This window comes from Telopea speciosissima, chromosome 6 (genome assembly GCF_018873765.1).
Source record: "Telopea speciosissima isolate NSW1024214 ecotype Mountain lineage chromosome 6, Tspe_v1, whole genome shotgun sequence".
Classification (NCBI taxonomy): domain Eukaryota; kingdom Viridiplantae; phylum Streptophyta; class Magnoliopsida; order Proteales; family Proteaceae; genus Telopea; species Telopea speciosissima.
In genome coordinates, this window is record NC_057921.1 from 53796366 (window position 1) to 53816880 (window position 20515).

Genomic DNA, 20515 nt, shown 5'->3' on the forward strand with positions numbered 1-20515 from the left:
AGTTAATTGGGCTTCGATTGATGGATTATTAATTCATAATTAGAATCAAATTAATCAGAATAATCAGGCTATAATCAGTCATTAAATGGATTGTAAACATCTCATAAACGAGTTATGGGATTTAAATCCTATCCAATTCCTAAAGGGTGGTAGTGCGGCAATACTAGTGGAGATGTCGACACCTGGCAGCTGCCACATCCAATGGTCCATATCAATGAGCTTCGATCGTTGGATGCAGCAGCTGCCAGGTGTCGACATGTCCACTTAGCACTGCCGCACTACCATACTTTAGGAATTGGAGAGGATTTAAATCCTCCTGAAGCTGTAAATAGGCTATAAATGGTCGATCCAGGTCAATTATCGATGTCGGTCGGTCCAAGTTGGATGCTTATCGGGCTACAACCAAGCACTATGAACGCCTAGATAATAATTGGTCAAGGCCTGACACTGAACCGTTTACCATCTCCGGTCTCGATCTTTAAGAGGCCAAACTTACAACGCCGAGAAGATTTTCACACCCCTAGTCAAACTTACATCCCTATTGTCAAGTGCTTGTATAAGGACTCACCACAGCTACCTCGTGCTCTTTTTGGTTGCAAGTAATGAGAGATGAAGGGAACAAAAAAATAAATTTAGTTAGGCGTTCGTACATGGGAGATGCTCCCATCAACTCCATCAAATAATAGGTACACGGGTTTTTATGTCATTTCTATGACAATCTGACCACATTTAATGCAGGTCATGCACATGCACGATCGTGCATGAAAAATTTTGCCATATAATAATTATATTTTTCAAATGAATCTTTTTAGTGTCTAGTTGCAAAGAAAATAAAGGAAACATAAACTAAATTAAATAAAAACAAATAACATTTTTTATAATCATTACTTAACATGATTGTGTAACTAATTTCAAAATATTTAAAATCTGGTAATTAAATCTGAATATATTTTGGAACCAAATTCCTTAATTTTAAGAAACCTTGATTAGTTTTTTTTTTTGGAAAGAATTTACTGGTGATAAGCATGCGTAGAGCCTACAACATCCACAAGGCAAAGCATGTTTAGTCATGGAATGGAAAGTAGCCAATTTGTTAGACACATGATAGACAGGGCCTTCCCACCAAAAATATCGGCAACAACATTTGCCATCCTTGGAATACAAACAAAGGATAAAGATCCAAATGAGGGACGAAACCTTGTTTATTTTCAACTTTCAAGTAAAAGGAAAGTGAAATTTGTTTGACAAAGAAAATGAAACCCTTTGTAATCATGATGGCTCTGTCTTAGACTCTTAGTTGCAACCTACCTAAAATTCCAAATTATGACTATGCAACCTACCTAAAATTCTTATCATATCATATTTGGTAATTATATTTTGGGGAAAGTTTTCATACACGGCTGTGCAACCCGTGTATGTTAGAGGGTCACTAACAAAGAGTTGAAAAAGTCATAAATAAATTTTTATATTTTTTTAATATAATATTTATTTTAATTTTTATATCAAATGAATTTGATTGTAAAATAAATAAAATTTAAGAGAAAAAGAACGCTAACTTGCCGCGCTCTACGCGTGGAGACACATAACAGACTAACCACTTATTTCTGAGATTTTCATGCAATCTGCTACTTTTGTCTCAGGGACATGCTTGCCTTTAATCTGATCAATTAAAACAGGTTTAGGATTTAGGAAGCTCCCTCTACCATAGGCCCAACAAAAATATTTAAAGCATACGTTTGTTTTCTTGATGATCTTCTAAATCTTTTACATCAGTTTTCTCCATCTGGGTTCAATCATTCCCTCCCCCTCCCCCCTCATGGGGGTTTTCACACGATTACATGTTTTCAAACCCTTCCTGTGTCTATAACTCTGCACTGATGGTTGCAATGTTTCTTAGGATTAGATCCTCTCCAGCAGTCGATCCAGGGTTTGCCTTGGTGGTTCGCTGCTTCTTTGGAAGAACTGTGTCAGGAGCTTGATCGGTGGTTCAAGTCTCCTTAGCGACTTCTAGTCCACATTTATTTGCTTTCCAAGAAGTGGAGCCTATGGGTACCATATTTGACCCCTTGTGGGCCCTGATGGAGTGGATGGCCGGTCAGCCCTTGAATTGCACCCCAAAAAAAAAAAAAAAAAAAAAAAAGAAGATCCTCTCCAGCATGGCAGCCCCCCCAGCGTGCATCTGACGACTGGCAACATATTGGGATGTGTGTCAGGTGCACCAAGCCGTCGGATGTGCACTGAAAAGGATCTGGGTCCATGTTTCTTACTATGTCCCAATTAAGAATGCAGCTTTCATTCAAGTAGAGAATAGAGATGCATGCCAAGGGAAACATGAGGGAATTGGCTTTTCCATCACAATATTGTTTTGCTGTATTGGGAAAGACTTCTTTTACACAGGTAGTGGAACCATGGTTTAAGGGATTCGGTTGGGTTGGTAGAATCGTCCAATTCAAATTAGAGTTGGCTATCTCGATTCAGATTCTACATGCTTCGAATCCATTCTACTAGAGCAACCGGATATACCTTGCATGATGAACACATGTACTGTCTAGCTGAATCTTCCGAAGAACAGAGGGAGAGGATGGAGCAAAGCCAGAGAGCCAGGGAGGATGAGGACGAAGAAGAGAGAGAGCTTCGTGGGAGGGAGTTCTATTTAAAGGTTCAAAATGAAATTAAGACTCAAAACTCCTCTAGTTGTATAACAATCCTCTGCCATACTGCAGGATGTGCACCAATTCCTCTAGTTGTATAAAAATCCTTTACCATACTGCAGAGTGTGCAGTGCACATCCTGCGACACAGCAAATGCCATATGGCACCTGTGCAGTACGACAGAGGATCCAGATTCCCTCTAGTTCTGTTTGGTTTTCATTCCCCACGAGTGCATGCATTCTATGCATGGTTTCTGGGTTTGTGCTCAATGCCCTCGTTGACATGTATACATGTGGCGACATTGAAAAGGCTCCAAAGGCTTTTTAACAGGATTGAACATTGAGACTCAGTTTCATGAAATTCAATGTTTATAGGAGGGGGAGCTGGTGGGGGACACTGCCTCACCGAAGAGGGAGAGGGAGACCCTTCCATTGGCAGGTAGAGTAAAGTTGAGGGAAGAGGGGGGAAGAGAGCTGCATTGAAGGGTGTCCTGTCAACAGGTTGATCTGTGGGTATAATTGACCAATTCAAGCCGATCTAAGCTAATTCAGGTCGAAACCATCAAAATCGATGCCAAACAATTCGTGTCTGGGTTCTCATATCTTAAACTGATTAGAACATGTTTTGTGCAAACTACCTTCACAGTTTATTACCCTAAACGGGTATTCCCTTTCACTGTAAGGCAACCAAATGCAACAAAATTTTGGGCAATGATTTTCCCTTTCAAACCTACCCAGGAATAAGCGAACATAGCCCTAGATAAAATGCTGGTGTCGGTCTTCACATTGACTGAAAAAATCAGGAAGGATCAGGCCTGGATCAGCAAAACCAGTCCAATCCTGATCAGAATCGGCCAAGAAGGATCTGATCCAGGATGCCAGTCTTCAAAATCTAGCTCACAAAAGAAACAGCTCATTTCCACTCAAATCAACAAAAAATTGAAAAGCTTTAAATAATTTGAATTTACAGTGTGCTAGAAAGCTAGCATGTCAATAGAAACCAAAAAAAGGAAGGGGCAAGAGCTCCACATGGACTAACTGAAGTAGCTTGATGTACTAAGACATCTCACGGAACCTGGCAAGGGCTTTCTTCTGTATGAGGGTTCGGTAACTGTCACCTGCCTGCACTTCCAAGCTCGGTTCCACCTTCCTCTGCTTACTCCCAAGACCTGCTCTATGTTCCATGCCTTGCGCTTGCACTGGCTCTGTTATGCCGCTCCCATCCTTCCCTAGTCCCTGCACCCAACCAATCCAAGAAACAATAAACAAACCCAAATTAAAAAGCTGATATTTATCCATCCAAAAAAAAAAACTCGGTATGCCCTAGTCCCTGCACCCAACCAATCCAAGAAACAATAAACAAACCCAAATTAAAAAGCTGATATTTATCCATCCAAAAAAAAAACTCGGTATGCGACAAGCACACTATAAAATCATGCCGTCATGCAAGCCTGGATGACACAGAATCTGGTTGTTAATAGGGACAGAGCCACCTCTAACAGTTAATGGTCACTATCTGCCTGCCTCTCGAGGTACAGAGAAGCAGTTCAAAAGATATGTTTATAAGCAAATTCAACATGTAAACAAAACAATTCTTTATAATCAAATTCAACAGGTAAACAAGAGATGAATAGAAGAAAATACCAAGCCTTCTTGCCAGCCCATGCTGCGGAGCATCCGGTTACCCACATTGCTCTCATCAATAGCTTTTTCAGCTGAAATCACCTCGTAACTCTGGATGCTGCTGGTAACATCTCCAGGCCCACGTCCTCCAACCCCAGGGGGAAAAGGCATTGCACTTGTCTCCAGTAGAGAACCTTTTTTGAATGTCAAATCTCGATCTTGACAAAGCATTGTAAACACAGCATTTCTTACAACGTTAATATGAATCTTCAGTGAGAAAAACCAAGCAATGAACCTGTGAACTCAGTCGATCGATATCTTTTCCAACAACAAAATTTTCACATTCTAGGGTAGGTTATTAAAATTGACACGTGTATATGCTGCCTCAAGCTCTAAGGATTCATAATATGGTTTTGGGTTTATTCTGCAGCAACGAAGGACCCTTCACAGGATTTAGTACTCCGATCTAGAGCAAATGCAACATGTAACCCAAATGAAATTGTTAAACATGCTTACTTGAATCAGCAAGTGCAAAATCTGAGACATCATCCCCAATAGATGACGATGATCCATACAGGCTCCTCCTCTCAGCTGCGCGGTCCCTATATGTTGTCTGAGGCTGTTCCCTATGAGTAGAAGCTGGCTGCTCAGAGAACCTTCGCTTGCCACTTCCAGTAGCTGCAGGTGGTGCGTAAGAACCTAGTGCAGATGCATCCGTTCTGAAGGGAGTTTGAGGTGTCTCTAGATTAACTGTTGATGTCCCAGCAGTGACTGTAACAGCAGGTGAAGGGCTAGAAGGCCCACCAAACGAACCTGAATGCATTGTATCTGACTTCGTAACTCCTCTTCCAGATCCTCTAATCACCCCCATTATTGTGCCTCCCGAACTATTACCAACAGGTTGTGGTTTGATCTCAGAAACTACAGACGCAGTCTGTGCAGTAGTTGGGGTAGTGAACGTGTTATTAGCACCATGGCCTACACCTGCAGAGGAAAATCCCAAGTTGGCTGTAGTATTTTCCTTTGCTGGCACAGAATCACTTCTGAACTTGTTTTTAGTCAACAGCCCCACAGCATTAGGCCTGTCATCCATTGAAGCTGAAGATTGACTGTCATCGAGAACAACTCGAGCTGCCTGACCCTCATTATTCCTTTGCTTCCACTTGCTTAAAACATTACTCATTTTCTTCTTGTTTGCAAGAATACTGCTCTTGGATGCTAACCGTATCTCTTTCATTTTCTCCTTCTCTTTCTTCTCTGCAGCAAGAGCTGCTGTTGCAGCAGCTTGGACAGCATCTGGTAATGACGCAGTCTTGTCATTTGATGTTATTGTAGCAGCAGGTGCAGATATCACAACTTTTCTGTTACTAGCACCATCAGATGCCTTTTGTTCATTTGCTGCCTTTCCAGAAGCTTTGTCATTCTGATCACCACAAGGGACATACTGCTGAGTTTGCTGATCATAAGAATACCAGGTTCCGTTGTTACTATCATAATAAAGACCTGCATCATTTACAAAGTAAAAAATAAGATATTGCTATTTCAATACAGAGAGTTTTCCGCCACTAGGGTTCACATATCCATCTAATGATCAGGGGTCATTATTACTCTGCCCCCAACTGTACGAAGTCAATAATACCCTCCCCACAGTTCCCAACACCATCCCAAGACACCCAAACCCCCCGGCGAGGGATTCTCCACTCATCATGGGTGAAGGGAAACTGCCTCCTTTCAATAATATATCATTCCAGTGACAAGTAAATCATATCATCCAACCCCATATGATCAAGATATAGATATCACTATTAGGTTGATGATTGAATATATTATACCATGAGAGTCCAGGGAGAGATTTGAACCACTAATAAAACAGTGGCCAAAGGAAGCCACAACAGTGACCAACCACTTTAATACCTAGGCAATCCTTGGCCTTGGCCCCAAGATGAGTACAATATGTATAACTCAGCCATATTTTCTAGTATATATCATCTTTTAAACGTAACTATAGGATCATATAGGTCTACATATAGAATATTTACAAGGGTAGAGATGAGAAATGACTGAAATTCATAATATATGGAGGGCAAGATCATCAGGTCTTGAGTCGGGGTGCCTTGGCACATAGGGTAACTGGATGCCTTGGACCTAAAGGAGCACCTCATCAACTAGGCGACACCTTGACAAACATGAATGTTAATGCCCATAACCTACTGATGAAGCAAGATTTCAATCTCCCAGTGAGATTGTCTTGATGCAAGCCGGAGAAATTTAGCCAAGCCATGAGCATTTCTTCTAGCCTTTGCCTTAGTAGGTCCTACATGGCTACATGGGTCATTCTTCTGTTTCTTTAATTATTATTTTGTCTTCTTAAGTAGTCCTAGTTGGTCATTTATTTGGTCTAAACTGGCAATTTGAAGTGTTTTAATTGCAGTCCCAACTACAATAGGACTTCAATTAAGAGTCAGTAGAACTATTTTCTCTTTTGTTTTTATTAGTACGTTAGTGGGTTCAATCCTTTAGTTAGGAATTTGAATTATTTTTGGAATTGTGCCTAGAGCTCTGGCCATGGCCTAATTTAAACTAGTAATTCGAAATGTTGTAGTTGCAGTCCCAATTACAATAGGGCTTCAATTAAGAGTCAGTAGAACTTAATTTTCTCTTCTGTTTTTATTAGTATGTTAATGGGTTCAATCCTTTAGTCAGGAATTTGAATTAGTTTTGGAATTGTGCCTAGAGCTTTGGCCATGGCCTAGAAAAAACGCATAGAGTTCAAGACTTATGGTTTGGTCTACGATTAACAGAACAGTTCTTATCTATAGTGGTTTGATAGTTAAGCCCTAAAATCATGATGAGCAATACCTTGTCCTTTCTCTCTTTCTTTCTCATACTTTTTTATATCTGTCACTAACTAAATCCAAAGAAATGAGAAAAACATAGCAGTATCAATCTATTGCTGTAAATTCTTTACCAATTTTTTTACTTTTAAAAACAAAATGAAAAAGAAACCATGATCCAACCTTAACATGGCTCCTCACGACCATCACTAAAACCAAAAACAACTCCACCTAAATCCCAGACCACTAAAAAGGATAGTGCAGCAACACAACCCCCTCCCCCACCATCCCCACCACACCACCCAGTAACTTCTATAACCATTGCCAGCAACTGCAACACTCCCCAGAAAGAAGACATGATCCACTTAAACATGGCTCCTCATGACCTTCAACAAAATGACTTAATGTAAGACTAGAACCAGAATAGGTCTAATCCCAGGCAGGATCAAATAAAAAATCTCCAAAGAACAAGAAAGAGAGCAATGGGATCTCAAAATTGGTAGCCATAAGAGAAGTAATAAATATAAACCCACAAGTTTGTAACCTGTTGAAGCAGCAATCAAGAATAAATAATCTCCTGAATAAAGAGAAGCCAATCAGAATAGAGAAGAACAAAGATCGAGCAGCACTTAGGATTTTGAAACGAAAGATTCCTTCCAAGAATCGATGATGGGGACCTGAGCCCTGCAGTGGCAATGGATCTTGGATCTTGAACTAGGCAGCAACAAGAAAATCCAAAAGATTGGTATGAACTACTTGTAGAGAAAGTTCCAGCAATCTTGAACAGTTTCTTGAGATCGACTAGGGCAGAATTAGGGTTTGGTGACAAAAATCGATGGAAGGGGATGTGGGAAGGTTGGGGTTGGCAATTTCAGCCTGGATATCCCACCCCGGGCATCTCACCCATGGGTTTACTTTGTAATTGGCCAATTTAATGGAGCCAAAAATATGGATAGAAATTAGGAAAATGGGATTTACTTCATTAGTTTATTATAGAGTCCTGTTTTGAGTCTATTTCCTTTATTATTTCATTTTCCTAGTCAATTTAGGTTACCTTATTAGCATAGTTGTCATGGCGTCATATCGCTGGAGAAGTGGGCATATCGACCATCGATATGGATGATGTAAGAATATCGACCGATATGGCCTCCATGTCGTCGCCATACCACAACATATGGCCATATCCGGCAACATGGTTGTTTCAAATTATAAAACTTAATTTTTTAACAATAATTTTTTTTAAGCATTTTTTATTTTAATGCTTTTTCCTTAACATAAAAAAAATTTAAAAAAACATCAAATAGAAAACACTAATACACTATTGACTAATACACAATCACATATTTACATCAGCAATTTTTTTTTTTATTTAGATGGGTTGTTTATTAGCTTTATTCACTCAATATAAATTACGTTCTTGAAATTGTTTTTTTGTTTTGTTACTTTTGTAGTCACTTTCATATGAATCATATCTCAACTCTCATGATTTTTCAACTTTATTATCAGCAAGACTATTGCTATCAATTATTTGATAATCCATGATTTCATATACACTAATGGATATTACACTTTCATGAATTAAACCATAGTAGATTAGTAGTACACTTTCATATTAATTTTTTATGTTATAGGGTATATATTATAGCATATTAAATGACATTAAAAATAGAGAAAATAAAAAATAAAACATGGTCGAAATGATCGCCATGGCAACGCCATGGCGGCGACATGTCGATATATCGACATGACACCCCTCCACCGACTTGGATCGCCATGACGATGTGACAACTATGCTTATTAGTTAAGGATTGGGTTAGGCCTTTCCTTTTTAGTGTCTAAGTCTATTTTTGAGCCTTCTACATAAGTTTGTAAGGGAGGCCAGCATTGTACCCAATACATATATGACCCAACCCAAAGCTTATTTTCAATAAAATAAACCCTTTTAGTGACTCGTCTACAGCATGACACCACCTAAACCCCCTACAAACTAAAGAGGTGAAGCAGTGAATGTAGGATTTAAGGATTTATGTCTTTGAGTTATTTATAATTAGTTTTATTAGAGTATGAGGTTATTGATTGGGAGATTGAGTTCAAGTTAGAGACAAATTCTGTTTTAGTTTTGGATACGGATTAGGATTGTAGTCTTTAAATACATGATGTAATGAAGGATTAAGAAGATTGGAATGAATAAGGTTTCTTTTAGGATTTATGCTGTTGTGGGCTGCTGCTGCGAGCCTTCTTTTTTCTCTCGACTCTAAGATCTGCTCCTCCAGGTGTGTTCTCTACATACCCATACTCTTCCTCCCATATTCTTCTTCTCTCTAACCTCTCTTCTTTAACTGCTGCTATAGGCAGTCCTGTTTTTGGAACTAATTTCCCACCTCTATTTTTCATTCATTACTTCATTATTATTTGATAATTAGCCCTGAAATTTGGTACAGTTTCAAAAAAAAAAAATTCCATGGATCAGCAATGCAGTCGTGGTAGCAAAGAATTCATATTATTCTTACCATTACAACTTTGTCTATTGTAAAATTTCTAGTACTAAAATAACCTCAAGGAAAATGAATCTCCACCCACTTACGGAATACAGGGGACAGAAATTATAGCTACAACTACTGTATCTATGAAACTGAGGAGTCAGAAGTTCATTAGACACCATAAATGAAGCACGATGGTTTGAGCCTCCATCAATGCAATTAAACAAGACACTGACCTGTATTACCATCGTAGTAGAACCCTGAGGCGGCATCATAATAATAACCAGATGCTTCATCCCATACAAATCCAGATTGGGGGGCTGAGCCATCCTTTTGACCTGCATCACCACTTCTTTGCTCCTGCCCACCAGTGGATTGTTTATCATCTGGATTATATTCTTTTGGGGCCCATCCAACAGCATCATACTGGAAGGGGGAAAAAAAGAAATCAAGATTATGTGTGGACCATTGTATTCATACTTGAGCACATTTCACAAAGTAGAAGATCTAATGTTCTGAATACCTCCTTCCTGCCAGCGGGTGCTTGTGAAAGAATGTGATTCAATTAATCCTAAAGCAAAAAATATGAATGCGAAGTCTAGGAAACATGTGTTTTATCTATTTGAAAACACAGGACTATGGAGATAATAAGGCACTGATAAAAACGAAGCGGCAAAGCATGAGTCTCAGCACATGCTGGTTGATCTACTGGTCATTGGGCGTATTTTTCTACAGTAGAAAGAAGTCAAGTGCAACAAATTCAAGGCAACTTTGTTGCCTCAGTTTACTGAAGTTTGCAGCAAACGACACAAACTGTGAAAAAATCCCAGGCATAAAGAAAAATTTATATGATACAGGATCCTACAAAGAATTGATGCCGCCAATAAGGAATGACCAAATAAGCCTCTTAAATTTTGAATTCAATGTACTAAAACAACCTTGCACCCTTTTAGGCATAAATGAAATTTAAAGAATTATAATTTAAAAACAAAAAACAAAAAGAAAGAAAGAGGGGGAAGAACCTGTTGAGCAAATGTTGCTGCCTCAATAGCAGCAGTAGCAAGGCTGCTGGACTGTGAAGCCCCAGATGCACCCAACCCTGGTCCATGTATGCTTTTTGCGTATGCCACGCGTAAAATTTGACCATTCTTCTCAAGGGTTGTTCCATTTGTTGCTTCTAAAGCTTTGGTAGCATCCTCCACCTAACAGACAAGAAATGAAGGACATGAAACAGATGTTCAACTGCAATCAACAAAGACTTATCCTAATTACTTGGAGTCAGCTAGCTCACTTGAGTCCAAAAGCAGACAGTTAGAAACCTACCGAATGGAAATGAACAAATGCAAAGCCCCTAGAAACATGAGTAAATTTGTCCCTGACAAGACGAAGATCCTGTGGATACAAAATGATAATTGTGAGGTCTCATAATAAGCAAGATATAGCAGTCAAACGACAAACAAGAATTCATTACCTTGATCGGAGCGTGTTTGGAGAACTCATACCGAAGCATTCCTTCATCAGCATTTTCATCCAGCCCACGAACAACTAAAACATGAGTTGGCCCTGGTGGAGTATCAAAATAATTACTTCTTTGTCATACATTTAAGCAGCAAGGTCTTTTCCATGATTGGCAACTCTGGATCATCCCAATCTTTGGATCCCCACTACCTATCTTGGGTTTAGACTGTACCTTCTGGTATCTGGGTGTTAACTACACTAAACTATTTCGATGGCTCTTCAAGATTAATTTAATCAGACTACACTTGAAGACATTACATTCCAGTTGGAACAACAGAGTACCTGCCTCCGATCCTTTTCTTCCCAACTGTGTGGAATTAGATGACGCTATATCTGCAGCAGGAGCATCATCAGTCCTTGGCTCGTTACACTGCATTTGCCAAACATCAACATAACATTAATATAGGGGACAATTTCTTAGATCTACTTGTTTTGTAATTTATTTTCTTATTTAGTTGATCTAGGTAATTTTCCCTTAATGTAGTTACATACTCGGCAACAGAAAATTTCATTCACATATTTAATATATCAGATTACTCTATATCCATACAGAATGCTCAACAAAAATTACAAAACGTACAGGCTCAACACACAAGATCTGGAATGACAAAATCCAACCAAAAAAAAAACACATGCATAAGCTTTGCTACTAGTCATGTGGCTAAATACCAATTACTCTTCATTTAGAGTATACAGCAAATTCCCACATCAAAAGATCCGTCAGCAAATCAAATCAACAAAACCAGCACAACAGAAAATCTAAACTGTCTAGCTAGACCTGCCACGACATAAAAACAGCTCAATATCAAATCAAACCTCAAAATGCTGCAATTCTTTATCATAACAATACAAGTCTGTTGACTTCATTCACCATGGCAATTACTAATGAGTAAATGCTTGTTATCCTTATTTCTCTAATCACTCCCTCGATGCTTACTAGTCAAATAATGAAATAATATCCAAGCATCAATTTGGAGAAGGGAAACGGACTGCATACCCAAGCTAATGAAAAGGATGAATGGATTTTTACTCGATAAAAAAGAAAATGGCCAATTCCAACTATTTTTGTATCTCAGATGCACAAGAGAAATGAGATCAAACGCTGTGCAAAAGGGAGCTGGGTTTTATAAGCATTAAAATACAAGAAATTTATTATTGCGAGGAAGATGGAAATAAACCTGGAAACAGGAAGTTCGTCGTGCAAAATTTACACAGTCACAAATAGTGCACATCCAATCAGATGGTGGTGCAATTCTATGATGAGATTTCACTGCATTATCCTGTCCATAAGGAGGTCCACCTGCTCCACCGGTTGGCTTGCTACTGTAACACAAAACAATTAATCAACGGAAAAAAGATAATTGCAGGTGAAAATACTTCATACAATGTGAAATGCACGAAAAGTATTCTAATGATCATATCAATAGCGAAGCAGAAAAATAAAATGGCACCAATTATTGCCAACAACATCTCTAAACAGCAGTAACCAAATGAAAAGTGGATTACCGAAACGGAAATATAGAGATCTTCAACAGATTAAACACTGCTGGGGAGTGCGGGGGTAGAAAAGAACAAGAAGCAGAGTTCCCCCCGAGTGTAAGACAAACAAGTTGAACTCCAAAACTGATAAATGAACATGTATCTATGGTTGAGTGAAGCAAAGGTAGAAAACTAGAAAGTACAAGATGTTGCCCCTCCACTTCATATGCCCTAGAGTCGATAATACACATAAAGAAGCCAATTGATAATAAACATAAAGAAGGTAACATTAAACCAGGAAAACAAAATGATAAACTTTTGAGTAAGCTAATCAATTATCAGAGAACATAAACCCTGAGTAAAGTCATGGTAACGCCACTTCAAAAACTGTGCTTATCTAGTTCTCTTCAAGTTCATGTACCTATACTCGAAAAAAAGCTTCCTGCCATCCATGACCAGACCATCATCTCCAATTCCGTCCATCATCTTACGTGCCGCTCCCTGTGCCACAAGAATCAGCTTCTTCATACAACTTAAAGAACAACATCAAAAAATATAGTTGCACAAGTATTCAGTTATGTTTGCTTAAAGGGGAACTCAGAAATAACAGTACCACAGAAGGAAAATCTATAAAAGCAAATCCACGAGAGATGCCAGAATTCCGTTCTTTAATTACACGCACATGTCTAAGGGGTCCCCACTCAGCCTGACAATAATAGAAATTGAGCATAAATGAAAAGAAATAATTTAAGAAACAAAATAGAGTAAAGTGATATGGAACATTAAATTTATGTAGAAGCATACAAGAATCTGATATAAATCCTCTTCAGTTGTCTTTTGTGACAGACCCTTCACAACAACAGTAGCTGACGGAGCCTACAAGAAAAGACAAAAATGGACGATCCAACTCAAACCATTTAAGCTACAAGGGATCCAAATTCCAAAGTACAATAAATCAGGCCTACAGGATGACATTTTAAGCATACCACTGATGACTGATCATGGTGTCGTTTGTCATCACGATCCCTTCGTTTCTCACCCCTTTCATGCCAACTGTCATCATAGCTATCCTCCCGATGACTTCGACCATGGCTGCGACTTCGAGGTGACCTTGATCTTAATCGATCATCACGGCCACGAGATCGAGATCGAGATTGAGATCGTGAACGTTCATGCCTCCTATGCGGACTCTGATCTCTTTCCCGACTCCTCCTATCACGGTCACGGTCACGGTCACGGTCATGGTCACGATCACGAGACTCCCGCTTCCTCCAACTACCATCCCTCCTACTACCTCTGTCATGATCAGAATCATAACTATATCGACCATAATCATAATCCCTTTCACGACTATCCTCCCTGCTCTGGTGGGAAATACGTTGTCTGTAATCGTAATCATCAGCTGCAAACTCATCACGATCTCGTCCTCCAAACCTAGCAGGTCTATCAAACCCATAATCACGGTAACTCGCTACATCACGGTAGCTGTCAACACCGCGATAACCATCCCGAAACTTGTCAACTTCCTGAAACCTATCAATCTCACGATACTTATCAGCTTCACGAAAACCATCCATCTCATGGAAACTATCAATGTATGGCTTGTCATGTCGCCTAGGTTCCCTAATAAGTGCATATTCTTCATCAAAACCTCTTCTTGGTTGAGGCCAAGCACCAACAACAGATGCTGAAGGTGGACAATTATCCCTCTCAAGAATGTCCCTATGAAAGGTGCCCCTAGGATAGATGTTGTCCCTAGAGAATCCCTCATCCAGAAACCTCCTACCATCATATGAACCACCAACCCTGCCAAAAGAATATAAGTAGGAGGGAAAAGAAAAGCACTGTGATATAATACAACATCAAACAAATAGACACAAGCAGACACTAATCAATAAGGAAAATTTTATCATCAAAAGCATCATAGTTTTCTCAACTATCAACAGGTAATAAAGAAATTACGGAAAGGGGGGAGGGGGAAGGGAACTGGGATACAAGATCAGCATTATACAAGAGATCTAAGGAAAATAATTATTGCATGCACAATGAAATACCTACCAACATGGCTAATAGTAATATAGATTAAGCTAACATTTGAAGTATACCCATCACCAAAAAGCAACTACAATACCAGCGTCATAAGAAGCATCAGCCAGCACTCACCGGTAGTCTGGCTCATGCAATGAACCATACCCCTCCAAAGCCTGTGATTCAAGAGAATAAGTGAAGTCAGCAACTAATAATCATGGTAGGGGGTAGGCAAATCCATTCCATAGCCTCACTGGCCCATATCTTTCTGTCATAGAGTCATTGTCCTTTTAGGATGAGATGCCAACAAAAATGGAGGACAAACACAAAAGCCCTAATTTCTTGTATATGATCCCGGTATAGGTGATTAAAGGAGGAAACCACAATTACGCTGTTATTATCCCATCCTTGCTGCAGTACATATCGTCCAGGATCCATTTCTTGTAAGCTCCAATGGAGTTACCCCTGCAAGGCCCTTGGTGATCTTTCAGAAGTTTCGAGAGCAGGATTTGAAAAGCTTTCCTGCAACGGATGCAGAAACAGACCGAGTTATGCCAACATGAACCAAGAACTGTATCTCATGACTTGGCCACCCTTTTTACTGGAGTCCTCAAAAATCAAATTCCTCCCATAAACATCCATCTTCAAGCTCTCACAACATAAAACTTTAAAAAGGTGTTGATAGTTGCAACCATCATGTAACCAAAAAAAAAGAAAAAAGAGTGCCAACCCAAATACATCAATACAGAAAGCGTAAGAACCAGAGAATAGCCAGCTACAAAAACTGATGCTTTGTGTGAGATACTGCGTCGCATTCAGTGGATGCAATCACAAGTTTGTCAGTAAGAACACAAATTGCCACGCCAGATAATAAAAATATATATAAATATCGATCTGCAGGTTTCTTGTTTAATAAATTTAAGAGTTGACCATCTCATTTATGTGCTAATACAAAACTTATAAATTTAGAATTATAATACTTTTCAGATTCTAATAGAAAACAAAATATCCCAGCTAATTAAAGTTGTGCTTGACAAAGAACTGGTCATGACCATGAGAATGAAAAGTACTATAATTCTAAGTTGTGATTGACAAATAAATGGTCATGACCATGAGAAAAGAAAGGTGTTAGCAACAGTAACACAGAGCCAGTGACCTGTAGAAAATCAGCACATCTAATAGAGAAGCCTCATACTGTACACATTGTCCAACTGTTAACTTAGTGCAGAAGCTTTAAACAGGTAGAAATTTGAAAGCAAATCCAGCCAAAAAGTGAAAATATGATATAATCCCGAACAAAAGAGATGTGAGGCATTCATCCCAATAAAAGGATCATTCTTCACCTATTCATCTACAGTAGTTTTCTATAAGACTAAGGTACAGTTCCTTATATCCCTTTGGTCCCATCTCAATTGTTCCAAGTGATTCCATGGACATGATAAGGAGTTGAAGGTGGATCCATAGAAGAACAAAGTGAACATCACTAGAAATTGGTGGCCATTTGAGAGATGCAGGAATAATCAAAACATTAACCTTTTCCAGGATTTCTTGCACAATTTGCAGACGTTGAATCATTATGAAGTTCACAATAAGCACGCAGTGAAGACATTCTTAGTGGTATTTCCCATTCTATGGACTACATAAGTGGACCGGTCCCCATTGTTGCCCCATTGCAATCTCTTCTCCGGCACAAATCAATGCCTGGATACCTATGAATAAAATTCATCAATGGATGGTCATTGGGGAACACAGCCTTTAGGTAGTTGCAGAATTTTATTAGGCTTTCCAATACAATAATATGTGTATTTTCATCATGCGCTTGCCTCCTTCAGATCTCAAATTCTCAACAGGATGCACTAAGTAATTTCCAGAATCTACTTACAGCAAAAGTAACCTCCGGGGATTATGGGGTGGTCGACAAGTGGGGGAGATTCTCAGTGACTTGCTAATAGATATATTATCATTATTGATACTTGCATGAACATCTCATTTAAGTGGAAACTTTTTTTTTGGTGAATGAAAAAAAAAATATTAAAGAAAGAGCATAATACAACGCATCAGCCAAACAGGCTGGCCAAGGAGGGAACCCCAAACAACTGAACCAAAACAACTATCAGAAGGATGACACATTAAATGCAAGGGGGGAATAAGAGGAAGATCCTAAGAAGAGGCAAGATGCCTGTTCCTTAAAGTGTGTGGGCTCGCAATACGAATTAGAATAAATCTATTTCTGATCTCAAATGTGATGGATTCCTAGATCAATTCAATACTACTTGTCGAGGAAGTCCAGCTTCTTTTATCTCTTTCCCACAAACATGATGAATCACAACACCAAAGGCAAGCTTTCCAATGGAGTCACAGGTTGATTTGCTACTAAATTTTTTCAAGATCCACCTCCATTCTCTCCGAAAGGGAAGGATAATTCTATGATTGAGCCAACACTTTTTAAGGATACCTTTCCAAACTAATCAAGGAAAAAGACAAGAAAAGAAGAGGTATTCAACATTTTCTTGAGAGGCAGCAATTAGAGATTAACAGATTTCTCTTGAGAAGGAACTCCCGGGTATGGAGTGGCAAAGTCAATGCTCCCCACACAGTAAAACTATGTCTATAAATATATTGGTACTGAACCAGACAATCTTATGCAAAGAGACTTTTGGAGCTTTTGATCTAATCAAATTCCAAGCCATAGTTGTCAAGGTGTCAAAGCAACCCAAAGCGGTGGAGGGATGCCTAAGCGCTTAGGCGACTAGGCGCCCTAGGGAACACTAGGTTACCAAGGCGCCCAAGTGTTATTTTGAATTTCCCCTCTTTTCTAACATTATTTAGTATGCTACAATATATATCTTATATCATCAAAAATCATCATTAAGCCACATCAAGTCATCAAAAATCAACACAAAACTAAACGACAACAGAACTGAAGAAGCAAGCTACACGAAATTTGAAATAATCAAAACATAGATTTGGTTTATACTGTAATTGGAATTGGTCATTGTCTTGGTATACCTAATCTCACATTTGGTTTATATTGTTCTTAGAAAATATGATCTTATCTATAAGTAATTAAACTGTTCTCGATTTAAAATGTTCTTGTTCTCTGAGAAGTTTGACTAGTCAAATGATTTTATTTTTACACGAGGGACTTTCTGTATTGGGTAGAGCATAAAACCAGCTTTCCAACAATCCAAGATTGCTTAAATTTGATTATATTGAAAGAGTTATGTACTTATGTTCCGATCAAACCTTATTTGGTGTGCGCGAATGCTATAAAAATCACTCTGAATGAAAATATTTTTTAGATATCAAAACAAATGAATATTTTACCGCTTTTTGGTTTTTAGTAATGTTTTATCATATTAAGATTTGGGAAATTTTTAGATTTTAGAAGAACACCAGCATTAAAAAGTTGAAAATTTCACCTGTCGCCAAAAATCTAGTTTATGTTCTTGAATTGGATGGTTGACTTTTTATCCTTTTGGAATTTAATTTTTTAACTATTTTTATTGGATTCAATTAAGGGGTATTTGCTTATTTATGAATAATATCTTAAGTAAATAAAATAACAAATATAAAAACATTTAAGTTTGACAATGCTAGCGAGATTTGATTCCTTGACTCTGAGAAGCTTAAGCCTACCTTTAGCTTTCAGGGGCAAACTTTTGCCCAAATAATAGGATGAAGGAAATTAGAGCTATCCTGGCCTTTCCAAAGGAAAGAAGACATTTAAGTGGAAACTTAGATCAATAAATTCAAGCAATGAGTATACATTCCTTTGTATGTGGTTAAATATCTCTTCGGGACATGGGCAATTTTAATTTGAACTTCAGATTATGTAGTGATCCACTTGATGACAATAGCTATAGCTTTCTCTCATTTTATTCTTTAAAACAATAAAGACGTTGTAGGCACTCAAGAAATTTGGGAGGGGAAGACCAACACACCAATTAAAGTATTCATTGAGCTACATTGTCCAACAATAAAACCCAAGAGGGGGAGAGGAAAGAAATATTAGGAAGATGATTCAGAGAAAATAGCATCAGAATTGACAAAGACAAGCACAGTTCCATTATCCAAATCTTGTGCACAACAAAAACACCATAGAACAAACGGATTTCAATATGCTAATTACAAGTCAACTTGCCTGCTACAAAGCAATCAATATTATCAATTCAAATTACATAATTTCAGCAAAACCAGCTTACTGTAGCCCTCCTACCAAACTAGCACAGAATCAAATAAGCTGAGAAACTCTCCCCTTCCCCTTCACCAGCACATTCCTACGAATAATCAATGAACCAATAGAGAAATCTCTAACCAGATTCATTAAAACATTCTCTTTTTTTTTTTGGTTGGCGGGGGGGGGGACCCAGAAAGAAAACTTCATGTCTAGGTACTGTTATCACTTTCGGTGCAATTGGAGGAGAAAATGCCTTTGATTCACCTAATATGAGTTTGATTACAGCTAAAAAGGAAGAAATAAAACATCTCGTATCAAACAACCCCCCCCCTCGATTTTGATATATACAAATACCTCACTGACATCAATTCCTCTCCGCTCTCAATTGGGACTAGAAGCCGTTGGAAAAACCCAATCTTCAAACTCGGTATATCCAGTCAACCTAACGGAGAGAGAGAGAAGAAGAATGTGCGCATGTATGCTAAAGAGATACCCACCCACCCCCCCCCCCCCCAACAACAACAAAAAAAATTATATTGTAAAAATAATCGGTGAAGGGAACAATAGGAAGACAATACCGGTGAATAAAACCGTACAGGCGGAAATCATAATCACATATGCAAAGTTAAACTAATTGAAACCAGAGTAGATGGGCAGAAATTCTAATTGAGGAGCTATATAATTGATAAAAAGAAAGATGTAACTTACAGCTTCAACCTTGACTGCTTCCAAGTCACGAAACCGCTACAGAATTCTACTCCACCTCCGTCAACGATAGATCTGCGGGGAACAAAAATTAGGGCAAGAGAGAGAAAGAGAGGGTGAGAGGGGGGAGGGAGGGGGACGGAGAGATGCAGGGATGATAAATTTCGTTACCTTAATCTATGTGGTTAAATTTATAAGAGCACCTCCTCCGTGGGCGGAACTAACCCTAGGTACACAGAAATAAAGAAAGCGGGGCAATCATGCCCATTTTATGGAACTGCCTAACTATATGCCGTGTCGAAAATGTTAATAACCCGCGAGATTTTTTTTTTTGGGTTTGGTAAGAAAAAATGTTATTGCAAAGGGGGTATGCCGGACCCAAGGCATCTTGAGTATAGAGATCATGAAACCAAAGAACGGAATTAGGTCAAACTGTCTTACAGGCCAATGATAGGGCTTTCCTGGCTAGAGAATGAACAACCAAGTTGACTTCCTTAGGAATACAAGAAAATGAGCAAGATGAGAAGTTAGATGACACCGTGTGGATGTCAAAGATCACTCCTTCGACGTCGCTTGGGCAGTTCAAAGTTGATCAGATCAGCAGGTTTCTCAGATTTGCATTGTCTGATTCAACTAGAAGATTTGAAAAATGCATTTCAGTAGCCCACAATAAACTTGCCTGAACCGCCTGAGCTTCGTCAATCATACTTGTAGAGAACACAAACAAGTTCAAAACATATCATGATAATACTACCAATATGGTTTCTTCCGATAAAGCCAATATCTCCGTTAGAGGAATCAAGGGGGAGAGTCGCATTGTAATTGATCTTAATGCCATCGAGAGGGGTTAGTTCCACTTTGACATAGCCACATGTGAAGAAGAAGAAGAGACTTGCCTCTGTACCTGAGATGGTTTACTGATATCCCAAAATTCTTGGAAGGCATGATGTGCTTTGTTGATTACATCCAAAGGCCAAAGGAGACCAATCCTTCCCACTAGCTGGCCAGACATATATAC

At 38.8% G+C, this 20515-nt stretch overlaps 1 protein-coding gene across 6 annotated transcripts; it reads right to left on the bottom strand.

The window, feature by feature from the left end:
- Positions 1-3545: 3545 nt before the first annotated feature.
- Positions 3546-19605, bottom strand: LOC122666290 (SUPPRESSOR OF ABI3-5). 6 transcript variants are annotated; one of them, XM_043862479.1, is made up of 16 exons: positions 19510-19605; positions 15003-15134; positions 14748-14788; positions 13571-14390; positions 13389-13460; positions 13198-13290; positions 13006-13085; positions 12284-12425; positions 11388-11475; positions 11059-11150; positions 10911-10979; positions 10610-10789; positions 9824-10013; positions 4790-5776; positions 4295-4491; positions 3546-3886 (listed from the first exon to the last, which is right to left on the bottom strand). In XM_043862479.1, the coding sequence occupies exons 2-16, from the start codon at positions 15048-15050 to the stop codon at positions 3707-3709; spliced, it is 3279 nt and encodes a 1092-aa protein (XP_043718414.1). In that variant the 5' UTR covers positions 15051-15134; positions 19510-19605; the 3' UTR covers positions 3546-3706. The 6 variants fall into 6 exon arrangements, with proteins under 6 accessions (XP_043718414.1, XP_043718413.1, XP_043718412.1 ...); XM_043862478.1 differs by having other exon boundaries at positions 11059-11153; XM_043862477.1 differs by having other exon boundaries at positions 12284-12428.
- Between the last annotated feature and the right edge of the window lie 910 nt (positions 19606-20515).